General features: G+C 40.6%; 1 protein-coding gene across 1 annotated transcript in view; it reads right to left on the minus strand.

The window, feature by feature from the left end:
- Positions 1-17,597, minus strand: part of dpysl5b (dihydropyrimidinase like 5b) — a 41,848-nt gene extending 24,251 nt beyond the window's left edge. Inside the window, exons 1-3 of the mRNA XM_007900433.2 lie at positions 17,248-17,597; positions 2,527-2,685; positions 1,533-1,712 (exon numbers count right to left, since the gene is read on the minus strand). Of these exons, the coding sequence (XP_007898624.2) occupies positions 1,533-1,712; positions 2,527-2,685; positions 17,248-17,508 (600 nt within the window). The 5' untranslated portion in view covers positions 17,509-17,597. The remainder of the gene's footprint in view (positions 1-1,532; positions 1,713-2,526; positions 2,686-17,247) is intronic.
- Between the last annotated feature and the right edge of the window lie 6,079 nt (positions 17,598-23,676).

Genomic DNA, 23,676 nt, shown 5'->3' on the forward strand with positions numbered 1-23,676 from the left:
AACACTTAGCAGGCCAGGCAGCATCCATGGAGAAAGGAAAGTGAGTCAAAGTTTCGGGTCCACGACCCTTCATCAGAACTGGGGCATGTTGGGAGGGAGAGGCTTTTAAGGGCTAACATTTTAAAATATTACTGCATTGAAAAAATGCCAGCACCTCTGCTTCCAGGAAACACTATCAGCAGATCCTCTGTTCAACACAAAGCCAATGCTTTAAAAGCAAACTTATCAAATCCTATTTCTAGATCTGGTAGATTTCTTGCTAAAAGCACTTAAAAGAATGTTTGGTTCTCATCAACAGATCAAGAATTTCCTTCAAGATGTGTGGAATCAATTGGATGTCAATAATTACATAGTGATCCCAGTTGCCACCTTCTGTTGAATCTATGGAACCACAGTGAATATATCCCAACACCTGATGAATGAAGAACATGAGGATTCTGCAGATGTAAACTTTCCTTGCGGAACCTACTTTACCGTTGTTGAACCAGTGGTACGTTCAACATTTCTGCCAGATTTCGGGTAAAGAAACGGTTTCCTTCAAATATTCCTGTGCCATCTCCTGGTGCTCAAAACAACAGCACTTTCCCCAACAACCAGGAGCAGATGGCCACTTACAACAGTGGCAGTCAAACTAAGCAGGCTTCCATTGAAGATGCAGAGAAGCAGCAGCCAATTTTCTGGCTAGAGTGGAGGAAAGTTTGCTGTGTTCTTGGCCACCATAGGTCTGCATAAACAACTGTTCTTCACCTTTTTAAGTGCAAGATTCAAACTGAAAATGGCCAGGAATATTTGGATAGTTAGTGTCTCTAGATTTGAGTTATAACCATGTTCACAATTCAAAGACAAGTCTGATGGTGGCATTGAAATGATTGCTTTAAGAGTACCATTATTTTCACTTTTTAAAATTTTGTAGGCGAGTTTATCTCTATACATTTATGTAACATCTAGACACTTGGCTACATTTTGTTAGTGACTAATAGTCATTGTAGTGATTGAATTTGTAGGCGAACATGGCAGCCAATTTGAACACAGCAATGCCCCACAAACAGCCATGAAGTGAATGACTTTTTTTTAAATTCAAGTTAGTAATGATTTCCTTTATTATTATTGAGCCAAAGGGAATGTACAACCATCTTTCAAGTTGAAATCACTTCTAATGCAGTGGAAAATATGAATATGTATCTGCTAGTGGAAAACTGTAATTTTCACTAGTAACATTTGCTGAAACATACTTCAAGAGGTGATCATGTCCTGTGGACCCCAGAGTGCAATAAAATACCTAAACTTTTCTAAAAAGTAAAAGTATTTTAACAGGTCACTGGTTAGGCAACATTTGTAACATTACGTACAGATTCATGTCTGCCTTCCTTTAAAAAAGGCACTGCAAACTTTAATGACAAGAAGAGCAGAAAAGATTCTGGGACTCGGAAGAAGTTCACAGAATTTAACCTACTTTCGTTATGAAAGATGGTATATAAACCAGACCTTTCAGAGGATGAGACACAGATGACAACTGAAAAAAGTATACTTGCCTCAGCCACCAGTTCTCCATTTTCAGCATGGACACAAGCTATAGCACCTAGGGCTTTGCAGAGACGGAACACTTGGTAAAGCTCATTATCCCGTAGCATATATTGGTCCTTGTAGGTCATATACGTTTGAAATGAATTCACTCCATATTCTTTCACTAGCTTCTCCATTTCAAGTTCCACCTGAATAACATTAGAAACAAAGCATGGAAAAAAGGCCAACTTCGTGGTTGACAGATCAAAGCTGTAAATTGTATTCTATTGCTCCTTCTTCGCCCATGGACATACAGTCTGCGTTCTTCATTATTTTAACGAGATCCAAAAATCCATTTTATAATATTAATTTTTTTCCTCATCTTTATCTACTAGTTCTACTTCAGCCTCACAATAGATCTGTGGACAAAGAAGGCTGTTCGGCTCATTTAATCTCACCCTTTGAGAAACCCACCCACTATTTTCCTCATTTCAGGGCTGAGCTGCTTCTACAATAAATTCCTGGTCTCTGCGACCCTTCCTGGTAACCCATTCTAGGCGTTTAATTACCCTCTGTCTAAAGAAATACATAGTATCCGACAGTACTCCAACACACACTCTAGGGTCCCCAAGCCTTGGCTCTCGACAACCTACGCCTAATACTTTCCGGAATTAGGGAAGCAGGATGAGTCCCTCCAGGGAGAGAGCGCACATTCCATTCGAACAATCTATCTCTGGGATTTCCAGGTGTAGATGGAGTGCATGGAATTCTCAGTTTGATTTGGATATTCTTAACCCCCAAAAATGGCTGACCAAACCAAGACTGTACAGCACCAAAGCAGGCAAGTTAGCACAATTAACATATTTTCTGCTTCAATTAGTTTCTGGCAATTAATTACACATTTTCATCACCATCATCTGTATAAAGAGACGCTATCTTTGGCAGTCTTTGCCCTGCACAACCTGGATAGAAGTCTTTATTGCTGCAAATTTTATTTACTTACATGGCAAATTATACCCTTACCTGTGGTCCCCACCATGTCACACCAACATGTAAACAATAGTCACAGCAGGTTTTGGGATCTGCAAGATTTCTGCATTTTTCATAAGCCTCTAGAAGAGAGCACTCTTTATCTGGCAAAACATTGCCAATTATTGTTGTTGTTCCTCCCACCAGAGCAGCCTACAGAAGGAATAAGAAAAAAATCATATCAACAATACAAATATCTTACAATGCTAACATGGCTTAGAAAATTATCACAGACAATTTATGGAACAATATTTTCAGATTTGAAACAAATACTGCATCTAAAGAGCACTCTTATCTACCACAAAACCTCAAAGTTTAAAATGTTAGACTCCCATATACTTAAGCGATTCTTAGTTTTCTCTGTTTTATATCTGCTTATCAAAGGGAGCTTGGGAGCAGAGGATTTGGGAAAAAATCTGCCTCATTAGGCATATTATAAAATGTTGATTATGTGCTAAGGGCAGGACAACCACATATTAACATCACTAAAGGAAAGACTCTTAATCACCATTGTGCAGCACCAAAACAGAGTGCTACGGGCAGTACTTTCTGAGAAAACCAAATACAACATCTTGCATTTATATAGCGCCCTTCACATAGATTATTGCTTCCCATCCCCCAGCAGTATTGCCCCACCCAATCTCTGCAATCTCCTTTAACCATTTCTGACCTGGCCTCTCCCTTTGCTCAGCCTGTTTCATGTCCTTTGTACGATCAGCAGGAAGGCTTTCAGACATTCTGCCCCTGCTCTCTGGAACTGTATGCAGGAGACTGTCCAACTCATTCCGTCTCTCACCCTGTTTAAAGACCTCTTTGACCGCGCTTTCAGTCATCTCTCCGCTCCCCAGTACTTTCACCTCCCACCCCCAGTTCAGGTGCCCAGCCATCAGTCCCAAACGCTTTTAGATGTCCTCTCAATGTGAAAAACATTATCTAAATGTAAAGCATATTCTAATAACATCTCAGAGCCTTTATAATTGCAGGTTGGACATCGAGCTATGGAGGAGGGGAAAAAGGGGAAGGAGGTCATCATAAGGGATGCCACATGCATTCTGGGAGATAAAGTAAACTGGAATAGGAGATTCTTGAATTGACATTGAACTCCTTCTATATCAAATTCTAGACCCTTTTGGCCATCCATCTCCCTCCCCCAATTTCATCTGATGCACCAGCTCCCTCCATAACCCATAAATGTTATGCTTCTGGAAAGGAAACACAAAAATATTGCTTATGTGGCCCATGGATGTTTCTCAAATAGGGCATCCGGCCATCAGCAGCTAAAAGGTTGGACAACCCTCAATTAAAAGACAGTAAAATTAGACAGGGTTTTTAAAGTTAGTAAATGGATCAAGGCACCTGTACAGCTTGACATAAAGCTTCATAGGTCGCTGCCAAGTGAGCACATATTCAGAAACAATTCCATTCCTGACAATTGCAGTTGCCCAGAGGTTTGACTTCTGTATATCAGTGCTGGGTAATTTCTGTAGATTAGTTAAAAACAGATATTTGAGCCCAATCCACGCTTACAACCACTTCAGTTTTTCTCCCAAGGGAACCTGCTTCACTACTACAAGATACTCCCTCTTATAAGTCTGCTGAAACACTGAAAAAATTCATCATGTGCCTGGCTGGAGAGCGCATTAGAGATTCTGGCACCTTTCGGACACAAGAACGAGAGTTGTGTAGAAAAATCTGCTGTTAGCAACAAGGCCAGCAAATTAAGAAAAAAAGTGAGCTAGCACCTCATCTGTATCAATGAAATATTATGTAGGTCGGCCCAAGAATTCCAATTTCATGTGTACATAATTAACATGTAAAATCTTTAGCATTAATGGAAAGAGGCATGTATGCATCCACACCCACATGTGAAAGGTATTTTTTTATATATCTGTTTTTCCAGAACAGGATTTTACCATTCAAAAATTGATACATTTTTAATATTGGAAGGCATTAAATTATGATTGATAATGATATAATAGTGCCTGGTTGTCGCCTTGCCAAAACTACAGGTGGATTTCTTGAGACGCTTTTCTCTGTTCTATATGTTGCATTGTCGCATTGTGCCAAATTTTAAATGCCATCTATCCACAAATGTCACGTGAGACATCAAGGCAAGACATCAAGGTTAGCTATCAAAAAAAGACACATCCTTCTCCAACTCGATCCAGGAGACTCTTCAATTCATTCCTTCCCTCATCCTGTTCAATGTCCATCTCAGGTGTACCTCTTTGGCCACATTTTCAGTCATTTCTCCCTCCCCAGTAATTTCATCTCCCATCCAGATTTCTGGTACCCAGCCAGCAATCCAAAGTACTTCAAGATGTCCTCTCATTGTGAAAAGCACTATCTAAATGTATATTGTATTCATTATTTCAATTTATCACATATCTGGTTCAATTTTTCCTCTGCATAAAGACCCATTTATTAAAAATGTTAACGGAATTCTGGCAATGCAGAAATTGCAGCCTCTTTTTTCATTTCTCCAGCATCAGACAGCCAATAAGATAAAAGATCAAAGCTGCACCGCTCTATTTAGTGTCTGAACTCAACATTAACAGCAGCACAAATAGAGAATGCTAAAGGCTTTCTGTCTACACTTTGGAAGTGTTAATCTAAGAAAAAGCTGTTAAGGTAAAAATAAACTATTGTGATGTGTTACATTGGCAGGTCTGGACTCATTCTGTCAAAATGGGCAGAGAGAGGACATTTGTTAATTGGCAATAAATTCTTTATTAAGATATTGTTTGTCTTGCTTGATAAATTCAGAATCTTGAATTGGCAATTTTTATCCCTTTGACACAGTGAGAAGATCCTGTAGACATATGGCTGAATTGCAGAAAGCTTGCGAGGGAATTACGATGGTTGGGTGGGGGCGGGGGTTGCGTGGTGGGGAGGAGCGAGAGGGGTAAAATATGGGCAAGACAGGCTGCCTGACATGTCATACAAAATGGAAATTAGCTGATATTCTATTGCACCATAAATTTCACAAAGGGAGCAAGTTGCGTGGTTAATTTCACTATAGTTTTATCCACAAAATAACAGTCTATTCACTTTACCGTACATTCTGTGAAGTGCTTTGAGACGTCTCAAAGACGTGATAAAGTACTATATCAAATGCAAGCATTATTATTATTGGTCATGAGCCAATTCTTGCATTTTGAATTATCATAACCTTAACCAGGGTAGAACATCTAGGGTATAGGTGATTTCTTTTAACATGATAGTTCATTATTTGTGTGTCGTGTTTACATTCTACCCAATTGAATGCAATGTAAGATTTGCAATCTTACTCATTTTGCTTGCACAATTCTATCTTTATTTAGAGGAAACATTGAAAGAAACTAGACTATGTAATGCACTAATTAATGCATTGTTTCATGAATGATTGAAGTACAGAGATCAGCCAGTAACTAAGTCTTTTGTATACACAACGACAAGAGTGTATTGAAATCTCCGCTCGCTTCTTTGTCTTCGCGAGTAGCCATTTTGCAGAAAAAAATACTGATAACCTTGTTCTGTTTAAGGCTGGCATTTGTAATACTCAACAATAAGTTGTGCTTTTTTTAAAAAAAAAACTGTCAAGAATGTGTATTATTCGTTCTGGGAAGACAAAAATCAAAATACAAAAATCTTTAAAAGAAAACAAATTCCTATGCTAGCCAGTGCTTACTGTACTGCACACTGGAAACTGTTATAATCCTTACATGATGTTAGAGAAATGTGCACTTTCAATTTAGTTGATAAGAGTGTGGAGGGCATTCTGTCTCATATCACAAATCCTCCTTTCTAATTTACTTAGTTTATATAAATCTAACCTGAGAGCTAGAAGAGTGAGCAGCCACAGTGATGTTGTGGTAACTCAACTGGCATCTCACCACTACTATCAGCACACACAAAACCAACAAAAAGCTCATTTCATCAAGAAACCAGCTAGCCTTTAAAGCTGTTTGGGGAAAAATACATTCTTGGGCCCAAGTTCAAATGAAAATGATTAACACCAGACTTATCCAAAAAATACCACCAGTGTTACCATTTTGAAATTAAGACATTTAGATTGCCAAATAAATATTGCTAAACCTAATATAAATAGCAATTTCTTAGTGTCCAATGACAACAAAAACCTCATTGTAGGATTGATGGATATTAGCAGTAGTGATGTCAGATGCTTTTAAGCACAAAGAGCACAAATTTATAATCTACATGAAACTGAATGTTTAAACCCAGTTCACAGTATGTGTGATTAGAGCAAGTACATTCATGCTGCGCCAAGGAACAATCTTAATCTAGCTAATTTGAATGAGTTTTGTTACCAACATAATGAAGAATGTTTCCATGATTGGAGTGCCACATATTGTCATTGCATCAAAAGGATGTCTGAGATAACAAGACAACCTTGATTCTTCAAATATTAAGTATTAATATCTATTGCCATAAATCCTACATTTTGAAAAATAAAAACAAACTTATTTTCATTGAATGGTCCTTGATTAAGAAAACAATTTATTAAATTCTATTTATATGCTGCACCTGAAGTCTGTAGAACAGATATTCTTACAGTGGGCTTTTTTCAGTTCAGGTTGTTCAATATTCAACACAACAAAATGTGCAATAATAGATATGACTTTGACATGGAGATTAACTAGACTTGAGGGTTTTCACATAAAGTGAAACATCTTAATGCATTAAAACATCCCTATACACCCAGTTGCACCACGGCAATGCCTGTTGTTTTGGTTTACAGAGGCAATACGGGCAATATGCTATTATTTAACAAACACTGAGTGCATTTTCAATGTCACCTCTATCTTTTCACTTATCCCAGACAAAACCAGAAGAGCACAAGGCACAAGATCTTACTATCTATTCCACAAGCCATCAATATACATTTACAATGCATTCCAATTAGTGCCAGATTTTGATACAAATAAAGAGTATTTTCTGCTGTTTTTCAGAAATATCCAAGAACTAGGACTGTGATACAGTCCATAAATGGTTAGATTATTTTAAATCTCTACGGGTTATATAATTTATTTCACTTTTTTTTACAATATTTTCCTTAAAGATCAAACATATCTAGTAATATTGCAAGAAATAGCACTACTTTTCACAATCATTAGTAATGAAGCAGTGTAGTTGGACTACAGTCCACACCATCTAATTTTAAATTACAATCTCATTTAAAATTTTACTAAACTTCCTGCTAGCTCAAACCATATCCCAGGAGAGTGGCGCAAGTGCTCAGCTGCAGTCTGTGTCTGCTTTCAGTTAATGTGGTCTAACAAATTTCAGCACTATATAACGAACAGCTCCCTGATCCTCAGCACTGTGCATATTCAACAAAACAGCAGTCGGAATGAAATGGGGTCACCCTTCAAAACATCAGTCAATCATATTGACTATTTAGCTTAACCATTAATACTTAAACAGGCACACATTACAACAGACCATTTAATGTAAAATGGGTTCCAGATATAATACTAGTGTTCGCCTTAAATATAAAATATTCAATGATGTACATTTCGCTCACAAAATACACAGTCAATCCACTTTATAGTATAACCTGTGAAGCGCTTTGAGATGTCTCGATGATGTGAAAGCACTTTATCAAATGTAAGGATTATTATTATTACTACAACAAAATAATTCTGCCTGATAGAAAAAAAATCTTCAAGATGGGACATTAATGATAATTTTTGAATTTGAAGTAATGTTTATTATTTCAAAACAACAACAACTTGGAGTTATATAGCGCCCTCCACACCGGACGGCGTCTCAGAGCGCTTCACAGTAACGGTTCCTGGGACTGAGCCAGGGGGAGGGGAGGAAGGCGCGGTCGAAAAGAAAGGTCTTCAGCAGAGACCTGAACAACCAGCAAGAAAAAAAAATTATTTCAAAACATCTCAAAGCACATCAAAGAGAGTCTTCAAGTGCAGTGAAGTACAGTAAACTCCTGATAATTTATAATAATAATCCTTGCGTTTGATATAGCACCTTATCACATCTTCAAGACACATCTCAAAGCACTTCACAGAATATACTGTAAAATGAATTGACTATATTTTGTGGGCGAAACGCTGCAGCTACTTGCGCACAGATATTATTATTATTTATTATTATCCCAGGAAAAGCGATCCACCAATTGATCAACAACTGGTTTCTTACTTACTGTTTGGTAAGGCGTGTGGATTAAGGAAACTTGCCCACCATTTCGCCCTGCCCGGGAATCAAACTCAAGTCCTCTCGCTAACCACTAAACTACTTGACCCTGGCTTAACTTGTCACTACTTCTTAAGTCATCGTGCTATCAATATCCTGGTCACATTTCTTCATGTATTTATACATACAAATACAAGTACCTAACTACCACTCATCACTGAGACATATTCCCTCTAGTTATCAGTTTACTGTATTTACAAATAGTGGTGACAGGACAAGTATGTTGAATTTCAGAATTCAAATCCCAGGGGTAAGGGTGGAAGGAAACTGTCTTTTCAGAGAACCATTGATGACACTCAAGATATAATCTAATCTGCTCTTTGAATAAGATATTCACTATTGTGGGAAACTCCAATGTGGTTATTATCATTGGAACATCAACAACATTACAATTATATAGCACCTTTCACATTGAAAGGATGTCCCAAAGTACTGGGCTATTAAGGATTTGCAACCGAGCTAGGGGTTGGAATCAAGAGGGGTGGAGAGTAGGGGGAGGGCTTTGAAAGCGAGGACGAGGACTTTAAACTCAATCCTCTGAGGGATGGGGAGCCAGTGGAGCCAAGCGAGGTCCACGGAGCTTTATATGGGCGATGACACGTGCTTCAGAGTTCTGAATAAATTGCAGTTTGTGGAAGGAAGAGCTGGGCAGGCCGATAAGATGGAAGTTAACATAGATAAGACTGGACGTGATGAATGCGTAAATAAAGATCTCCGCAGCCTGACGGCAAAAGCAGTGGCAGAGGCAGACAACATTGCGGAAGTGGGGAAGGTAGAAAGGGTCATGGCATGGATGTGTGGTTCAAAGGATAGTTGAGCATCAAACAGAACACCGAGGTTCCGTACTGGCTCTGTGAGATGGCGAGTGCATCCATGACTGGGACTAGTCACCTTTCCCCCTCCTCCTGGCTCGGCATCAGGCTCACTGTTTCTGCATCACTGAAGGATGAGGCGACAGAGAGAGCCTTAGTCACAGATGGACAGATTATTATCTATAACTTTGACCAGGGTCGTCTCTGTGCTGTGGGCAGCTTAGAAGCCAGATTGGAGGGTTCATAGAGGGAGTGCCGGGAGAAGAAAGAACAAAGCTGGGAAGCAACGACTCATTCAAGGACTTAGGAGAGAAAAGGAAGATTGAAGATGGGAGGGTAGTTGGAGAACAAAGAGTTTTTTTGAGGGTGGGGGTTGTTTTTAAGGGGGTGGGTATGATGCATAGAGAGAGGTTGATGATGTAGAAGGAGGCAAGGTGGTAGAGCTGGTAGGTAAGGAAATGGGTAGAGATGGGGGTCAAGGGAGCAGGTGGTGAGCTTCATTTGGGAAATGAGGGAAGTGGGAGCTGGAGTGGGAGGGGGTAGCAATAGAAAGGGCAGAGGCAGCAGGGCAGATCTCCTTGATTTTGGAATCAAGGAAATCCAACCTCTCCTCCAATTCCAAATGTGAGGGGATGAGTTGCGAGGCACGGGAAGGTGGATGGGGGAGTTGGTTTGTGGAGAAGAAGAGGAGCCTGGGGTTGTCCTTGGTTTCCAGGATAATCTTGGAGTAGAAGGAGGATTTAGCTGAGGGCGGAGCGGGGCTGTGGCGAGGGCGGGGCTGCGGCGAGGGCGGAGCGGTAGGTCTTGGTGCTGTCCAACCAGATCTGGCAATGGACCGTTATTTTGGATTTAAGTCAAACATGAAGCAAAGGATAAATTAAAAATCTTTCAAGAAATGTTGTTGGGTAAAATATAGACGTATCAAGCTATTCAGAGTTCAAATAATTTCAAAATATCTGCTGTTCATAAAATAAATGCCCCACCCGTTGCAATATTTCTCCCCTCATCCCCTGAAGTGTTGCTAGGGTTGTGCTCCATTAGAATAGCCTTCAGTACCTAGCGAATCTTTCCAAACTCAGTGATGCAGTCACCCTAGATGCAAGAAGATCTCACACGCACTTATTTTAATGCAATGCACTATAAACTGCTGGATCACTGGTGGGAGAGTTGCTATGGAGACAACACAGTGGAATTAGTTACAGTGCAGATCACAAATATTAACTGAATGTTGGAAACACTACAACAGTACAACAGGTCGCGCACTGACTGCATTAACAATGCTACACTTCAAAAAAAATCTGCAGATGAAAAGCAAACATACTATCTAAAACTACTATTCCAGATCAGACTACCTCGGTTTAGGTTTCATGTTTCCAGGTAGCGTTGCATAAAATGCTTTGAAATGTCCTCTTGATGTGCAAGGTGTTACATAAATGTAAATTGTTATACCAAACTGGACCAGAGAGCATATGCACAAACACTTTCCAACCTTCCAAGGCCTGCCATTTTTGATTAACACAATTGATTAGCGAGTAAATCCAAAATAGTGTCTTACGGTTTACTAAATACATATTGGCACCTTTTCTTTTACAGAAGTCTTTTTTCTATTACAAAACAATAACCACCTAGGCACTAGAATAGCTAGAACCTGTGCTTGCAGAATAGCTGGAACAAATATCTATTTAAATGGTGGCGGTGCACCTTCAATTTCTTTGAGACAGAGAACTTAAGAATTCTTTGTTAACAAAACACAACACATTGGAGCTCCCATCCATTGTGCGATGCACCAGCAAACAGCATTTGCACCTGTGACCTAACCAACGCATTCATACACTGCTATTATGGAGAAGCAAAATGAGGCCATCTGCTTTCCCATAGTGAACTGGGATATAAATAAGGATAAATCAAGCAAAGGCAGAAACTGAAGAGCAGGTTGTGTGTCATCAATGCCGAATATCTAAGAACGAGTTACAAAGGTGTAATGCCTCCAATGACACATTCTAAACAAGAGCTAAGCTTCATCGGATCATGAATAAGACAACCGGACATCACTGGAGTTGGCGCACTAACTGTTCACTTCTAAGATCAGACACAATTCAGCTAAGAATGCTGGGGTAATGTGTATTTTGTTTAGTGGTAATCAGAGCTCAACAATAAAATGAGGTTGAGCAAATTCTTCCTAATCCGTACATAATCTATAAATCTATAGTATAAAGCAACGATAAGAGACTAAATAATGAAGGAAACAGTATACATGTTCCTCAACAGCTGGGATAAAGCATGTTGCCAGGCCAAGGACAGGACACTTACTCTGCTTCCAGCTGTACCAAACCTGACTTCAGGTTGTTGATGCTATATTGGGTGACCAGCATAAACATATTCTATTCCCAACATCGTAGGGCACCAAATTCACCAATTTTTTTTGTGAAATACGCTCAGCCTCGTAAATGTTCTCCTTCCCACTGTTAATGTTGAAGCAGAGTTTGCTGTAAAGCTTTGAATTATAGAAGATTTTAGATCAGGATTAGAATAGTTTGGATGATAGCAAAAATGGGTTAATCTGATACACAATATGTACTGTGTATCATATTAACCCATTTATTTATGCTATGTGTATTATATGCTATGTATATTATATCATAATAACTGCTGAGCTTTGTACCGTTTCAGTTTTATTGGTATAAAATTTGTAAGACACAATAATAGATGGTTAGTAATATATTCCATGCTTCACCAAAGACATAATGCACTCTGTATTTGGCAATTACCAGTGTATGCCAGATATTAAACTAGATAATACATGTCCTAGGACCAGGACCATAACTCTGTCCCAGGAGTTATTGGTCGAATTCATACTGCAAAGGCATGAATTGATTTTTTCCCACAGTTGTTCACAGATGCTCTTCACAGTGAAACACTTTCAATGAGATCATTTTGTCACCTAAATTAACTCAACCACTTTAGCTATTCAGTTGACAGGGCAGCAAATGTTTCAAGAATGTAAAATATTATTTACCATTGGCTACCTCTGTCAGGCATATACTGTGAACTGAAAGCAGATAATGGGAGGGGGGTGGGGGGTCATGCTGCTGCAGAACTACAACAAAGATCTTAAGAGGATTACTGAACCACAGCACTGGTTTCTAAATTATAACATTCAGGAAGAATATCAACAACAACAAATTACACTTGTATAATGCCCTTCACGTAGGAAAGTCGTCATGTCGGAAATCAACAACAATTTGCATTTGTATAGTGCCTTTTACATCAGGAGAACGTGTGAAAACCCTTCACACAACTGAATGTCAGCCTAAAGTAAATCACATTCAAGCTTAGTTGCTACAAGTCAACATGCCAGGCTTCTGGTTACCCAAAGAAATCCCCATTAAAATTATTATTAAGAAAGACTGTTTAAGAAAACTGCAATTTAGAACCCGCTATAAAATTTAGGAGTCAAAATATTGTACTGATTTTATATACAACTTCTGAAATTACTTGTTTATTCATCACAAAATAGTATCACTGGTTAACGCTATAAAACAGTGATGTGTAGGCTGTCTACCCCATGACATGTTGAAGGTACAGATAGTCTTCATTTTACAATTAAAATACCTGGTGCATAGCCATAGTCATACGTTACACTTTGATAATTAATTAGGTGCTTTAAATAGGTGAGCAACGATGGTATTGAAATGGCAATTGTAAAGGCAAAAAGCAACCTCCTTGCCACATTTCATATTATGCGTTTTTAAGTATGGCTGTCATCACCTGTCAAAAAGTCAGCAGCCAGAACTGACATGTAGTCAAATGTGAAACACATACACACAAATAAAAGGTTGGCAGCAATTCTTTCAAAGTTTTATATTGTTCTGTAATTACTTTGCCCTTCACATCTCTCAAGAAGCTACACGTCTGCTGTGGACACAACAATGGCGAGGTAAACTATTCCCAGAACTCTTGACAGTAACTCTTTTAAAATGGTCAAAAGCAGGTTGATGAGAACACTGCTCCTTTCCCCTGTGGGAACCTGTAATAGTGCTTCCTTAACATTAGCACAGCTGTGATCAGTATAAACCATATGGGGGGGAGGAAAGACAATAATGTTTAATCATAAACAAATACTGTAGTGACATTATAAACTTCACAATACTGCTTCATATACAATGTATATTGATATAAAAACAGGATCTTTCAATGTTAACCTTAATATTTTGTCCAGGCCACATTAATATTTTATCCAGGCTACAGACCATAAAACATTTTATATATGGATCTATAACTTTAATATCAGTTTTGAGCTCAATCAATACCAGAACCAGTAACACTTAAGAAATCATAAATCATCCCCATCTCAATCCTACATACTTTGAAATGTAAATGCAGTATTCGGCTGAAAGATTTTCATGGTTGAGTTAGCACAGACCCTGCCCTGAGTTACTCAGCCATGATGATGTGACAAAAAAAGAACAGCTGGTGGATTTCTATCCCTCTCAAGTCAGCCAACGACCCTCACCAATACCAATTCCCTTTTGTTAAAAAACAGCCTTTTGAGATGCCAGAACGGATACAATTTCAATGTATTGATTGATTCTGCTATTTTAATACTGTACTTTCTACAGTCTGTGGGTTCTACCGAGAAAGACAACATGCTAGACATTCCAGCAGCAGCTGGATATTTGATGTCAAATCTGGTAGCCATTTTACAGACACTGAAACAAAAGCACTTCATCCAGGGGGCTGCTGCTAATTATTCTGCAGCAGAAGAGGAACATTAATTTTGAACGAAGTGTCACTAGGTTAAGACAAATTGACAATCATTAAGTACTACATCACATACTATGAAAAGGAAGAACCCTTTTTATTTCAATGCGCACATTTCAATCAAATGAAGCAGGGTTAAAAAGTCAAAAATAACACCAAAGGTAAATTCAGAAGACATAAGTCCAAATTCTTCTCTTTTAAAAATCAACTTTATAGAATTTGCTGTCTATCAAGGAGTTCCAGGATTTGACCCCAAGCTTCTCAGATAGGAAGTTCCTTACCTTGAATCAAGCTGTCGGGGTAAGGTGGGGGTGGGGGAAGAGAAAGCAAGATGGGGAAACAGTCAAAGATCAGAGGATCTATAAACCCAGTCTGCACTAGACATCTCTTGGTGGCTGCATTCAGATCAGCAATGGCAAGATACCTTGGGCAAATCACCTTTGTGCATTTTGGATGGAGAATGGCAAGATTATCCTGAATCACCTCCATACCAAACCATTACAAATTATTTTTTGATAATTGTTTAAACAGTTTACATTATCTTCTCTATCTTTATAGTTTTATCTAATACTCTCCCAGAATTCAAAAAAATAAACGGCTGAGCAATTTTCAATGTTTATGCATGTCAAAATATAAAATTTTAAAAGCAATTCCCCAACCACATAATATGTTTGGGGTTATTTAAACCATACATTTTCCAACTCGCTCTTAACAGATTGTATGGTATTCACATCCAGATGATGACATCTGAGAGCAGAGTATCTGGCTGCTGGACACTCAAACTCACCAGATATGGTTTGAGGGTGGAAGAAAGGAAAAAAAGTCAGCTTTCAGGGAACATGTTGCTTTGAGGCGACAGCTCAGCTGCCTGGCATAATACAATTATATTCAGATGATAATATTTGAGAGCTGAATATCTGGCTTTTTAACACTCAAACACCATTTTTGGAGTGAGAAAGAAGTTAAACAAAAACAGTGTATAGCAGGATTACGCAATCGGAGGGGCGGTTAAGGGAAGAAACAGCAAATATATCAGTCGGCTATGAAATACAAACACAGCTGTTTCATTCCACAGAAAGAATCCTTCTTTGTTGATCACAAAATTGGTCTTTGATAGACCAGGACAGGAGGACTTTGTGGCAAAGTTCACCGTTAGAATTATTAGCATTTATAGATTTTATTTATATTCAAATTAGCACGCAAAAACAGATGACTTGGCATATTAAAATTCCTTTTTGAAAAAAAACTTGATGTCATTACAGCTTCACGCTTCGATCCTGGTTTATATTTTATCAGTTCTATTTTTACTCAAAATCATTAGGGTTCCCCCTTCCCCAACACACACACTTCTACTATTGGTTTTGTCTTCTCAAATTCAAGACCCAGACTGAAGATTCTGGCTAAAACATTCTCCAGAAGCTCCTTTGTCATGTGCACAGAACATGCACGTGTCAGAATAGATGGTATTAAATCATTCCGACTTTATCATGATGTGAACTTTGTACTGATAACATTTTAAACTGATCTTCTTTCCAGTAAAATGGTTTGCACGCCAGAAGGCTATGTTTCACTTATCATCAAGGTAGTGGGTCACAACTGCTGGTGCTCAAAGAGAAACCAGAAACCTAACTATCAATCATTGCATTCCCAGTGAAGAAAGGACATTAGAAAAATGATCATTCCAGCCTTATTAATCGACTCCCCCACCCCACCCACTAATGGATTAAGCTCAATGCCATACAGCTTAGCTTGTTGGTGAATGCCTTCATTTTTCCAATGTCAGTGCTACCAGTTAACAATTTTTTTTAAGTGGTCTATTAAATGAAGGATTTTCTTGGGCTTCAAAAACATTAAATTTCATATTCCTCCCCTTCTGACCAACTGAAATAGACCATGCCAGTCGTGCAATATGATTCCTCCACTCATGAGGTAACCATAACCTATTTGCAACCTTCACTCATAAATAAGTCAAGGCCACCTGTGAAAAAATTCACACTATTTGTGGGTCACTGCTGTGCGCAATTGGCTGCCGCGTTTCGTCCGCAAAATATACACTCGATCCTCCTTACAATATATTCTGCTGAAGCGCTTTGAGACATCTCAATAACATAAAAAGGTGCAAAATCAAATGCAAATAATAATAATGCAAGGATTATTATTGTTGTTGCTATTCCTCCATTTATCATGTGTCCATCATATGAAATGTCTACCATCTGGAACTGCGGGCAAAAGGTTGGTGCGTTTAGCAAGCAGAAGCTCAGCCTCTCGATTGCTCTGCACTGCCGCCCCCAACTACTTTTTCCCCACATTATTGCATCAAGTGCAGCCTCCGCCAGCGTTAGCCGCCAGAACACCTTTGCCAGGGCTCCAGCCGAGCAGCCAATGCAGTCAGTAAGATAGCTGAGCAGCCGGGGGTTAGGGTTAGGGGGGGAAAAAAAAGGGTGTTAAAAGTAGAATGCTCTGAAGCCAACACCAGAACCATTCCCCCCTTCCCCCCACACCCCACCCACACTCCCTCCCTCCCTCTCTCCCTCCTCATTCCCGGTTTGCGGAAGCTCCCGCCGGCCGGGCTCGCCCCTGGCGAGGCTCTGCCATCTGTGGACAAGACCACGCAACACAACGACCGTCCCCCGGGGCCGGCGGACCCGACACGCCATGACCCGGCATGTTGTCGTCGTTGTCGTTGTCGTTGCTGGTGCTGTGTTGCTCTTTGACCGTGCCTTCAGCTCCCCCGCTCCACTCTCTACCCCCTCCTCCCTCCCCTCCCCTCGACCATTCCCCCCCCCCCTCCCCCAAATGCTCGGGTCCCGAACCAACCGTCCAGCGCCTTGGGACGTCCTCCCGACGTGAAAGGCGCTCTGTAAATGCAATCTTGTTGTTGTTGTTGCTGCTGCTGCTGCTGGCGGTGCTGGTGCTGGCGGCTTACCTTGGTGCCCTGGTAGTAATCGTCCACCGAGGTCACGTTCATGAAGGTCTCCTGGAAGTGGGTGCTGGTGTCGATGCCCCCGGGCATGACCAGTTTGCCGGTGGCGTCGATGACTTTGGCCCCGCCGGGGATCATCAGCTCGCGGCCCACCTGCTGGATGACCCCGTTCTCGATGTAGACGTCGGCCTCCTGCGTGCAGTCGTCGTTCACCACCTTCCCCCCTTTTATGAGGGTCCTCAGGGCGCTGGAGCTCGCGTGCATTGTTCTCCCGGGCAACTGCGCCAGTCAACCGCTAACCACTGGGGCTCACAGACCTGTGTGTGTGTGTGTGTGTGTATGTGCGGCTCTCTCTCTCTCTCCCTCTCTCTCTGTCTGTCCTCCTCTTTAATCTCTCTCACACTCTCTCTATCCTCCTCTTTATCTCTCTCCCTGTTCTCCTCTCTCTGTCTCTCTCTCTTTCCTCCTCCTCCTCCTCTCGCCACGACGCCCGTTGCTAAGTGCGTGCAACCCAACTTCACCGTCGCCACCTCCAGCGCAACCTAACTCGTTCGCGCACCGCGCGTCAGATGGGCACCTGCGCCGGCCGGCCGGCCGGGCGGCACGAGCCAATCAGAGCGTTAGATTGACTGGGGGGACACGTGGGGAGGGAGGGAGCGGGGGGGGGGGGGCGTGCGTGGTGCACTCTGGGAGTTGCTGTCCTGTTAAACACAAAACAAACGACCTGCAGGGGAGCGACGGGCGAGTGGACTACACATCCCAGAACACCCTGCGAACCCCACTGGCACTGTTGGTACCCCACTGTGTGTCTTGTGTCAAAGGCATCCTTGGGGATGGTTTGCGTTTGGTAACTCTCCAGGTTAAGCTCCTGGTAGTGCAATAACACTGCCGGATGCAATTGGTTTTATTTGTCAAATCAACCTTGTTGGAGCCCTGCAGCTCAGTGGTTTAGAGCACTCGCTTTGCAAGCGAGAGACATGGTTTCGACTCCGTTGGAAAACGTTGGACAAGTTTCCTTACTCCACACGCCTCTGTTTGCCGAGCAATGAGTAGGAACCCGGTTGTTAGTCTGGGGGGGTAATAATTTCTTCAATCCACAACTTTGTGGGACACTGCTGTGCGCAATTGGCTGCTGTGATTCGCTCACAAATATATAGTTAATTGACTTTACAGTATATTCTGTGAAGCGCTTTGCGACGTCTCGAAGACGTGATAAAGCGCTCTATCAAATGCAAGGATTATTTTATTATTCTTTATCACTGTTTGTTGCGTTATTTTTCAACGTCAGCATGAGGATGCAATCATGAATCCACACACACAGACAAATAGTTGTTATCAAGCAATTTTGGTAAAATGAAACCTTTCAAAAATGCATGACTGTGTAGTGTTCATAAGCCTAAAATATTGTACTTACCGAAATACGCAGGACTTTTCTATATTTGTCATCAGTACAGATGAGGATTTTATTTCATAAATGTATCCTATCATTGTTTGTTTGCCAAATCACACCCTTCTGAAGTGAGACAATCGTGTCTGATGTCACTGTAATAATAAATATTGTATAGCCTGGTTTATATTATTTAAATACAATTCCACCCACAAAATACACTTTACAATATATTCTGTGAAGCTCGTTGAGACATCTCAATGATGTGATAAGGCACTGTATTGAATGCAAGGATTATTATAAATGAAGGTACCGTGCCATTTTTTAAATCATAAATCTCACCCGAGTAAAAACATCTGTGCAGTTTAATTTGGCACAAATTAAAGCAAACTGGTCGTTCTATCTGTAACTGCAGTTATCATTATTGGATAACAATCAAAGCAGATGCAGTACTGACAATTACAAGTACCCCTTCAATTTAACAAGAGTCTGCAGTTTCTATTTAAAGAAACTGTATTTACCGCATTCCTCTGAATCCATCCACTATGTCCCACAGGCATTTCTTCACTCAGTGGGTTGAGAAGATGTGGAATACTCTGCCCCAGAAAGTTGTAGAGGTGAAATAATTGGAATGTTAAAAAAAGAGATAGATACAAAGTTGGATAGTTGAGGTATTGAAGTATTGGGTTGCAGACGTTTTAAGGGATATGGCAAAAGGGCGGAGCAGTGGGATTTTAAAAAAATGACAATGAAATAGCTGTGTTGGTCTGAATGACCTTCTCTTCCTGTTTTCTGTTATGTTCCCAATCTCTCAATGGTATATTTTCAGTATCTCATTGGTGCTATGGAAACTATTGTCAGGAGAAAGTCCAGAGACAGGTATTTATTTAGCCCCTTATGTGGCATTATGAAGTTTACTGGAGACATCATAAAGGAAGAGCACCAACACCAACTCATTATTCCTTTTCATGATGGCAATGGATTTCCATAATGTCAGTGGAGTGGAGATATACAGTGATATATGGTGAATTTCTGTACAAAATGGATTTGCCCCCATCCCCAAGCAGCCTATGACCTGTAACTCAGTTAAATATTATGACAGTAACACATGACTGTAAAATTACAGACAATTGCTTCTAGAGCTTTTAAGAATATGGACAATTCAACAGAATGTACACTCCTGTTAAATGACATGACCCCTACTGTCATGGGACTGTCCACAGTAACCATAACTGAACAGAGTTACTGAATAGAATACTCCATCACACTGCAGATGACAGCCCAGCAATCCTTGCTCATTGGTAGTATTTGGAAGGGCAGACCAGTCATTGGGGGCAGAGCCTCTTTCCACTCACATGCGATTAACACTAGAAGCAAAAGCCCTAAAGGGTAGGATGGTCCTAGGTGGACAAGCAGCTGAGATTAAGCTGATATCCCATCTGTCTGTTCAAGTGGAAATTAAATCCCCATGCACTAATTGAAAAGACAAGGAGTTTCTTTCTCCCAGTGTCCTGGCCAATAATCACCTAAATAAAAATTGGTCATCCGTTTCCTGACTGTTTTTGCACAATTGTGCTGCCGTATTTGCCTATAAATTACATAGTCACTCCATTTGACAGTAAATCCTGTGAATTGCTTTGAGTTGTCCTTTTAATAATAATATTAATAATAATCCTTGCATTTGATATAGCGCTTTTCACGTCTTTTAGACGTCTCAAAGCGCTTCACAGAATAGACTGTAAAGTGAATTGACTGTATATTTGTGGGCGAAATGCGGCAGCCAATTGCGCACAGCAGTGTCCCACAAACAGTCGTGGATTGAAATTACCAATTTATTATTGTTTTTTTGAGGGATTATTATCCCTCAAAAGTCCATGGAGTCCTGTAGCTCAGTGGTTAGAGCACTTGCTTTGCAAGCAAGACACCTGGGTTCAATTCCAGGCAGGGCAAAACCTTGGGCAAGTTTCCTTACTCCACACGCCTAATAATAATCCCTCCAAAAACCCAAAAAACAATAATAAATTGGTCATTTTCAATCTACGTCTGTTTGTGGGACATTGCTGTGCGCAATTGGCTGCCGCGTTCGCCCACAAATATACAGTCAATTCACTTTACAGTATATTCTGTGAAGCGCTTTGGGACGTCCTCCCAACGTGAAAAGCGCTATATCAAATGCAAGGATTATTATTATTATTATTATCAGGCGTGTGGAGTAAGGAAACTTGCCCAAGATTTCACCCTGCCGGGAATCGAACCCAGGTCTCTCGTTTGCAAAGCGAACTACAGGACTCCAGTTTGTCGCTATAACAAGTGCAATTATTATTATTATTATTAAGCTGTGTGGTTTTAGATGGTTAAACTCCAGCAGTGCTGCAACACACACTCTGTGGTCCTCAAGCCTTAGCTCTTGCCAGCCTATGCCTAAAATTCTCATAATAAAGATATTATTATCTTTTGAAGGATAATAATAATCCATGCATTTGATATGAACGAGAGTGGAGGCAATGATTCATGGGCGCAAGACACACAGCAGGTAATGAAAATAATGACAGACAAACACAGAGTAAAAGAAATTGTAAGAATTGTAGGATTAGAAACAAAATATAAAATGAAACACTGCAACAGTTTGTCTGGTGTGGAAACATGTCTGGTGAGCCTGGTATAAAGCAACTTACTGCTAACCTTTTAACACAATAGTCTGCACTGCATCTTAACCTACTGGTGAAAAATTAACAGATTTTTAACAAGTCAAAATTTGCTTGAAAATGAACTGGTACATTTGTGTGCTTGGTTGGGTACCTTGCACGCCTGGGGCTCCAGGACACTACCCCACACAAACGGCACTATATAAATGCAAGTTGCTGTGTTTTGGGGGTAATGAAATTGTACCATAGAGCCATAATTTCAAATACAGTCAAAATCCCCTAATTCTTAGCCTTGTATTACATTGTCATGATCATTTTAAAATCTGGGTCATGAAACTAACTGAAGATAAAAAGGACCTGCAATATCCTAAAATATTTGACATAGAATTATTCCAAAAAACCTGATAAGTAACAACAGTAAAACATGTGGGGAAAGATGGAAGGGTGATTAATAAAAGAATCAATTTAGAAAAATAAACATGAGTAGCGCAAACACAGAGTTTCTGAGAGGCCTTCTTCTGTGCAGAAAATGTCTGTGCTCCCATATTTGCCAGTCACCAGCAAGATTAATTTCAGGGCATCACAGAATACCTGCATATTGAGGAATTGGAGTCACATAGAATTTATGTGTTGCACGAAGGTACAATGTAATGCAGTCTGCAATGGGGTAAAATGCTTGTCTTGCAATACACTACTTGTCAATACACATGCCAAATGGATGATCCTGTCAACCTTCCAGAACAGTACATAAATCAGATCCTGACTACAGATAAACATGATGCCTTGACCAGTGACACTGTAATTTCTTCCAGGTGTCTGAAAATACCCAGTAACTAATAAAATGGATGACTGTTGTGATTTTAACACCTACAAACAGAGTAGTTAGTCACTCAAAAAGCATCACGTTGTTTCGAGCTTTGTTATATTTGTAGCCAACAAGCATTTTAATTATTTGCCCTTTTCTATACCTGAAAATATTGAATCTTGCCAAGACACATGTTATGACACTGGTGGCTGCCCAATCTTTCTTTATATTTAAACGTTGAAAATGAGTTTTAGCAGTCTATTTGACCATGGAGAGCATCACAAACAGAGCCTACTCTGTTTCAGCCAAAATTCACTTTCCATAATAATCAGTTTACTTTGGACAATGATCAGGAGCAGGAACACTAGCTGATTTCCCGCTTCTCCCTAGTTAAATAGCACTATGATAAATTTCTGCCCCCAAATAAAAAACTTCACATTTGGCGTTATGCCTTTCATGTGGAAGGAGGTCTCAATATATCCTTCACAGGACATATTGTAAAGTGTGGGTGAAGTTGACAGCCAATTTGCATACAGTAATACTGTATAGAAGTTGAGGAATTCAGCACATTTAATGAGCCCACACTCTCTAAGTAATGAAATGTCTTCCGATTTCATCAGGCGATATTATATTCGCTTTTTGAATTACTTTTTGAATTATCAGCCATTCAATTTAATTATTTATTATGTGTACCAGAATGCCTGTGGTTAGCCTTTGCTGCATCTTGAGTTATGACACAGATCACAACTTCCTACTCCTGTTCCTGTTCTTGAAGATCAAAGAACAGCAATTCCAAGCAATTCCATGTAAAATCCAGCTTCTCTCAGGAATCAATGAATAGAGCAGCTGCAGCATTTGAATCGGTAATTTAAATTCTAAATATATGTGAGTTTATACTGTACTGGAATCCAACATCAAAAACAATGTAACTGTTAACTGTTAACAGTGCGACTCTTCTCACTCAGTTCGTGTTAACACTGCAAGTCAAAGCATCAAGCTGACTGACTGCCTGTCCAACATCAAGTCCTGGATGAAGGCCAACTTTCTCCAACTCAATGTCAGCAAGACCGAGGCCCTCCTGATTGGCTCACGCCAGCGCCTCCACACCTCAGGCGCTGGCAGCATCAGCCTCCACGGCTGCGCTCTCAACCTCACTAAGCCAGTCAGGAACCTGGGTGTCTTGTTCGATCCTGAACTGTCCTTTCTCCCCCACATCCGCTCCATGCCCGGCACTGCCTACCACCATCTCCACAACATTGCCAGACTCCGCCACTGCCTCACCCCTCAGGCTGCCGAAACCCTCACCCACGCATCCGTCACCTCAAGGCTCGATTACGGGAACTCTCTCCTCATTGGCCTTCCCAACTCTTCCCTTCACAAGCCGCAGCGCAGATCATCCAAAATTCTCACGCCCCAGGCTCCGTGACCCCATCACTCCCACTCTCGCCCGACTCCACTGGCTCCCCATCACCCAGAGGATCGAGTTCAAGATCCTCGTCCTCACCTTTAAGGCCATCCATGGCCTTTCCCCCTCCTACCTCTCTGACCTGCTGACTCCCTACCAACCTGCCCGCTCCCTCCATTCAGCGGGCTCC

Source organism: Callorhinchus milii, unplaced genomic scaffold (assembly GCF_018977255.1).
Source record: "Callorhinchus milii isolate IMCB2004 unplaced genomic scaffold, IMCB_Cmil_1.0 Scaffold3, whole genome shotgun sequence".
In the NCBI taxonomy this organism is placed as follows: Eukaryota; Metazoa; Chordata; class Chondrichthyes; order Chimaeriformes; family Callorhinchidae; genus Callorhinchus; species Callorhinchus milii.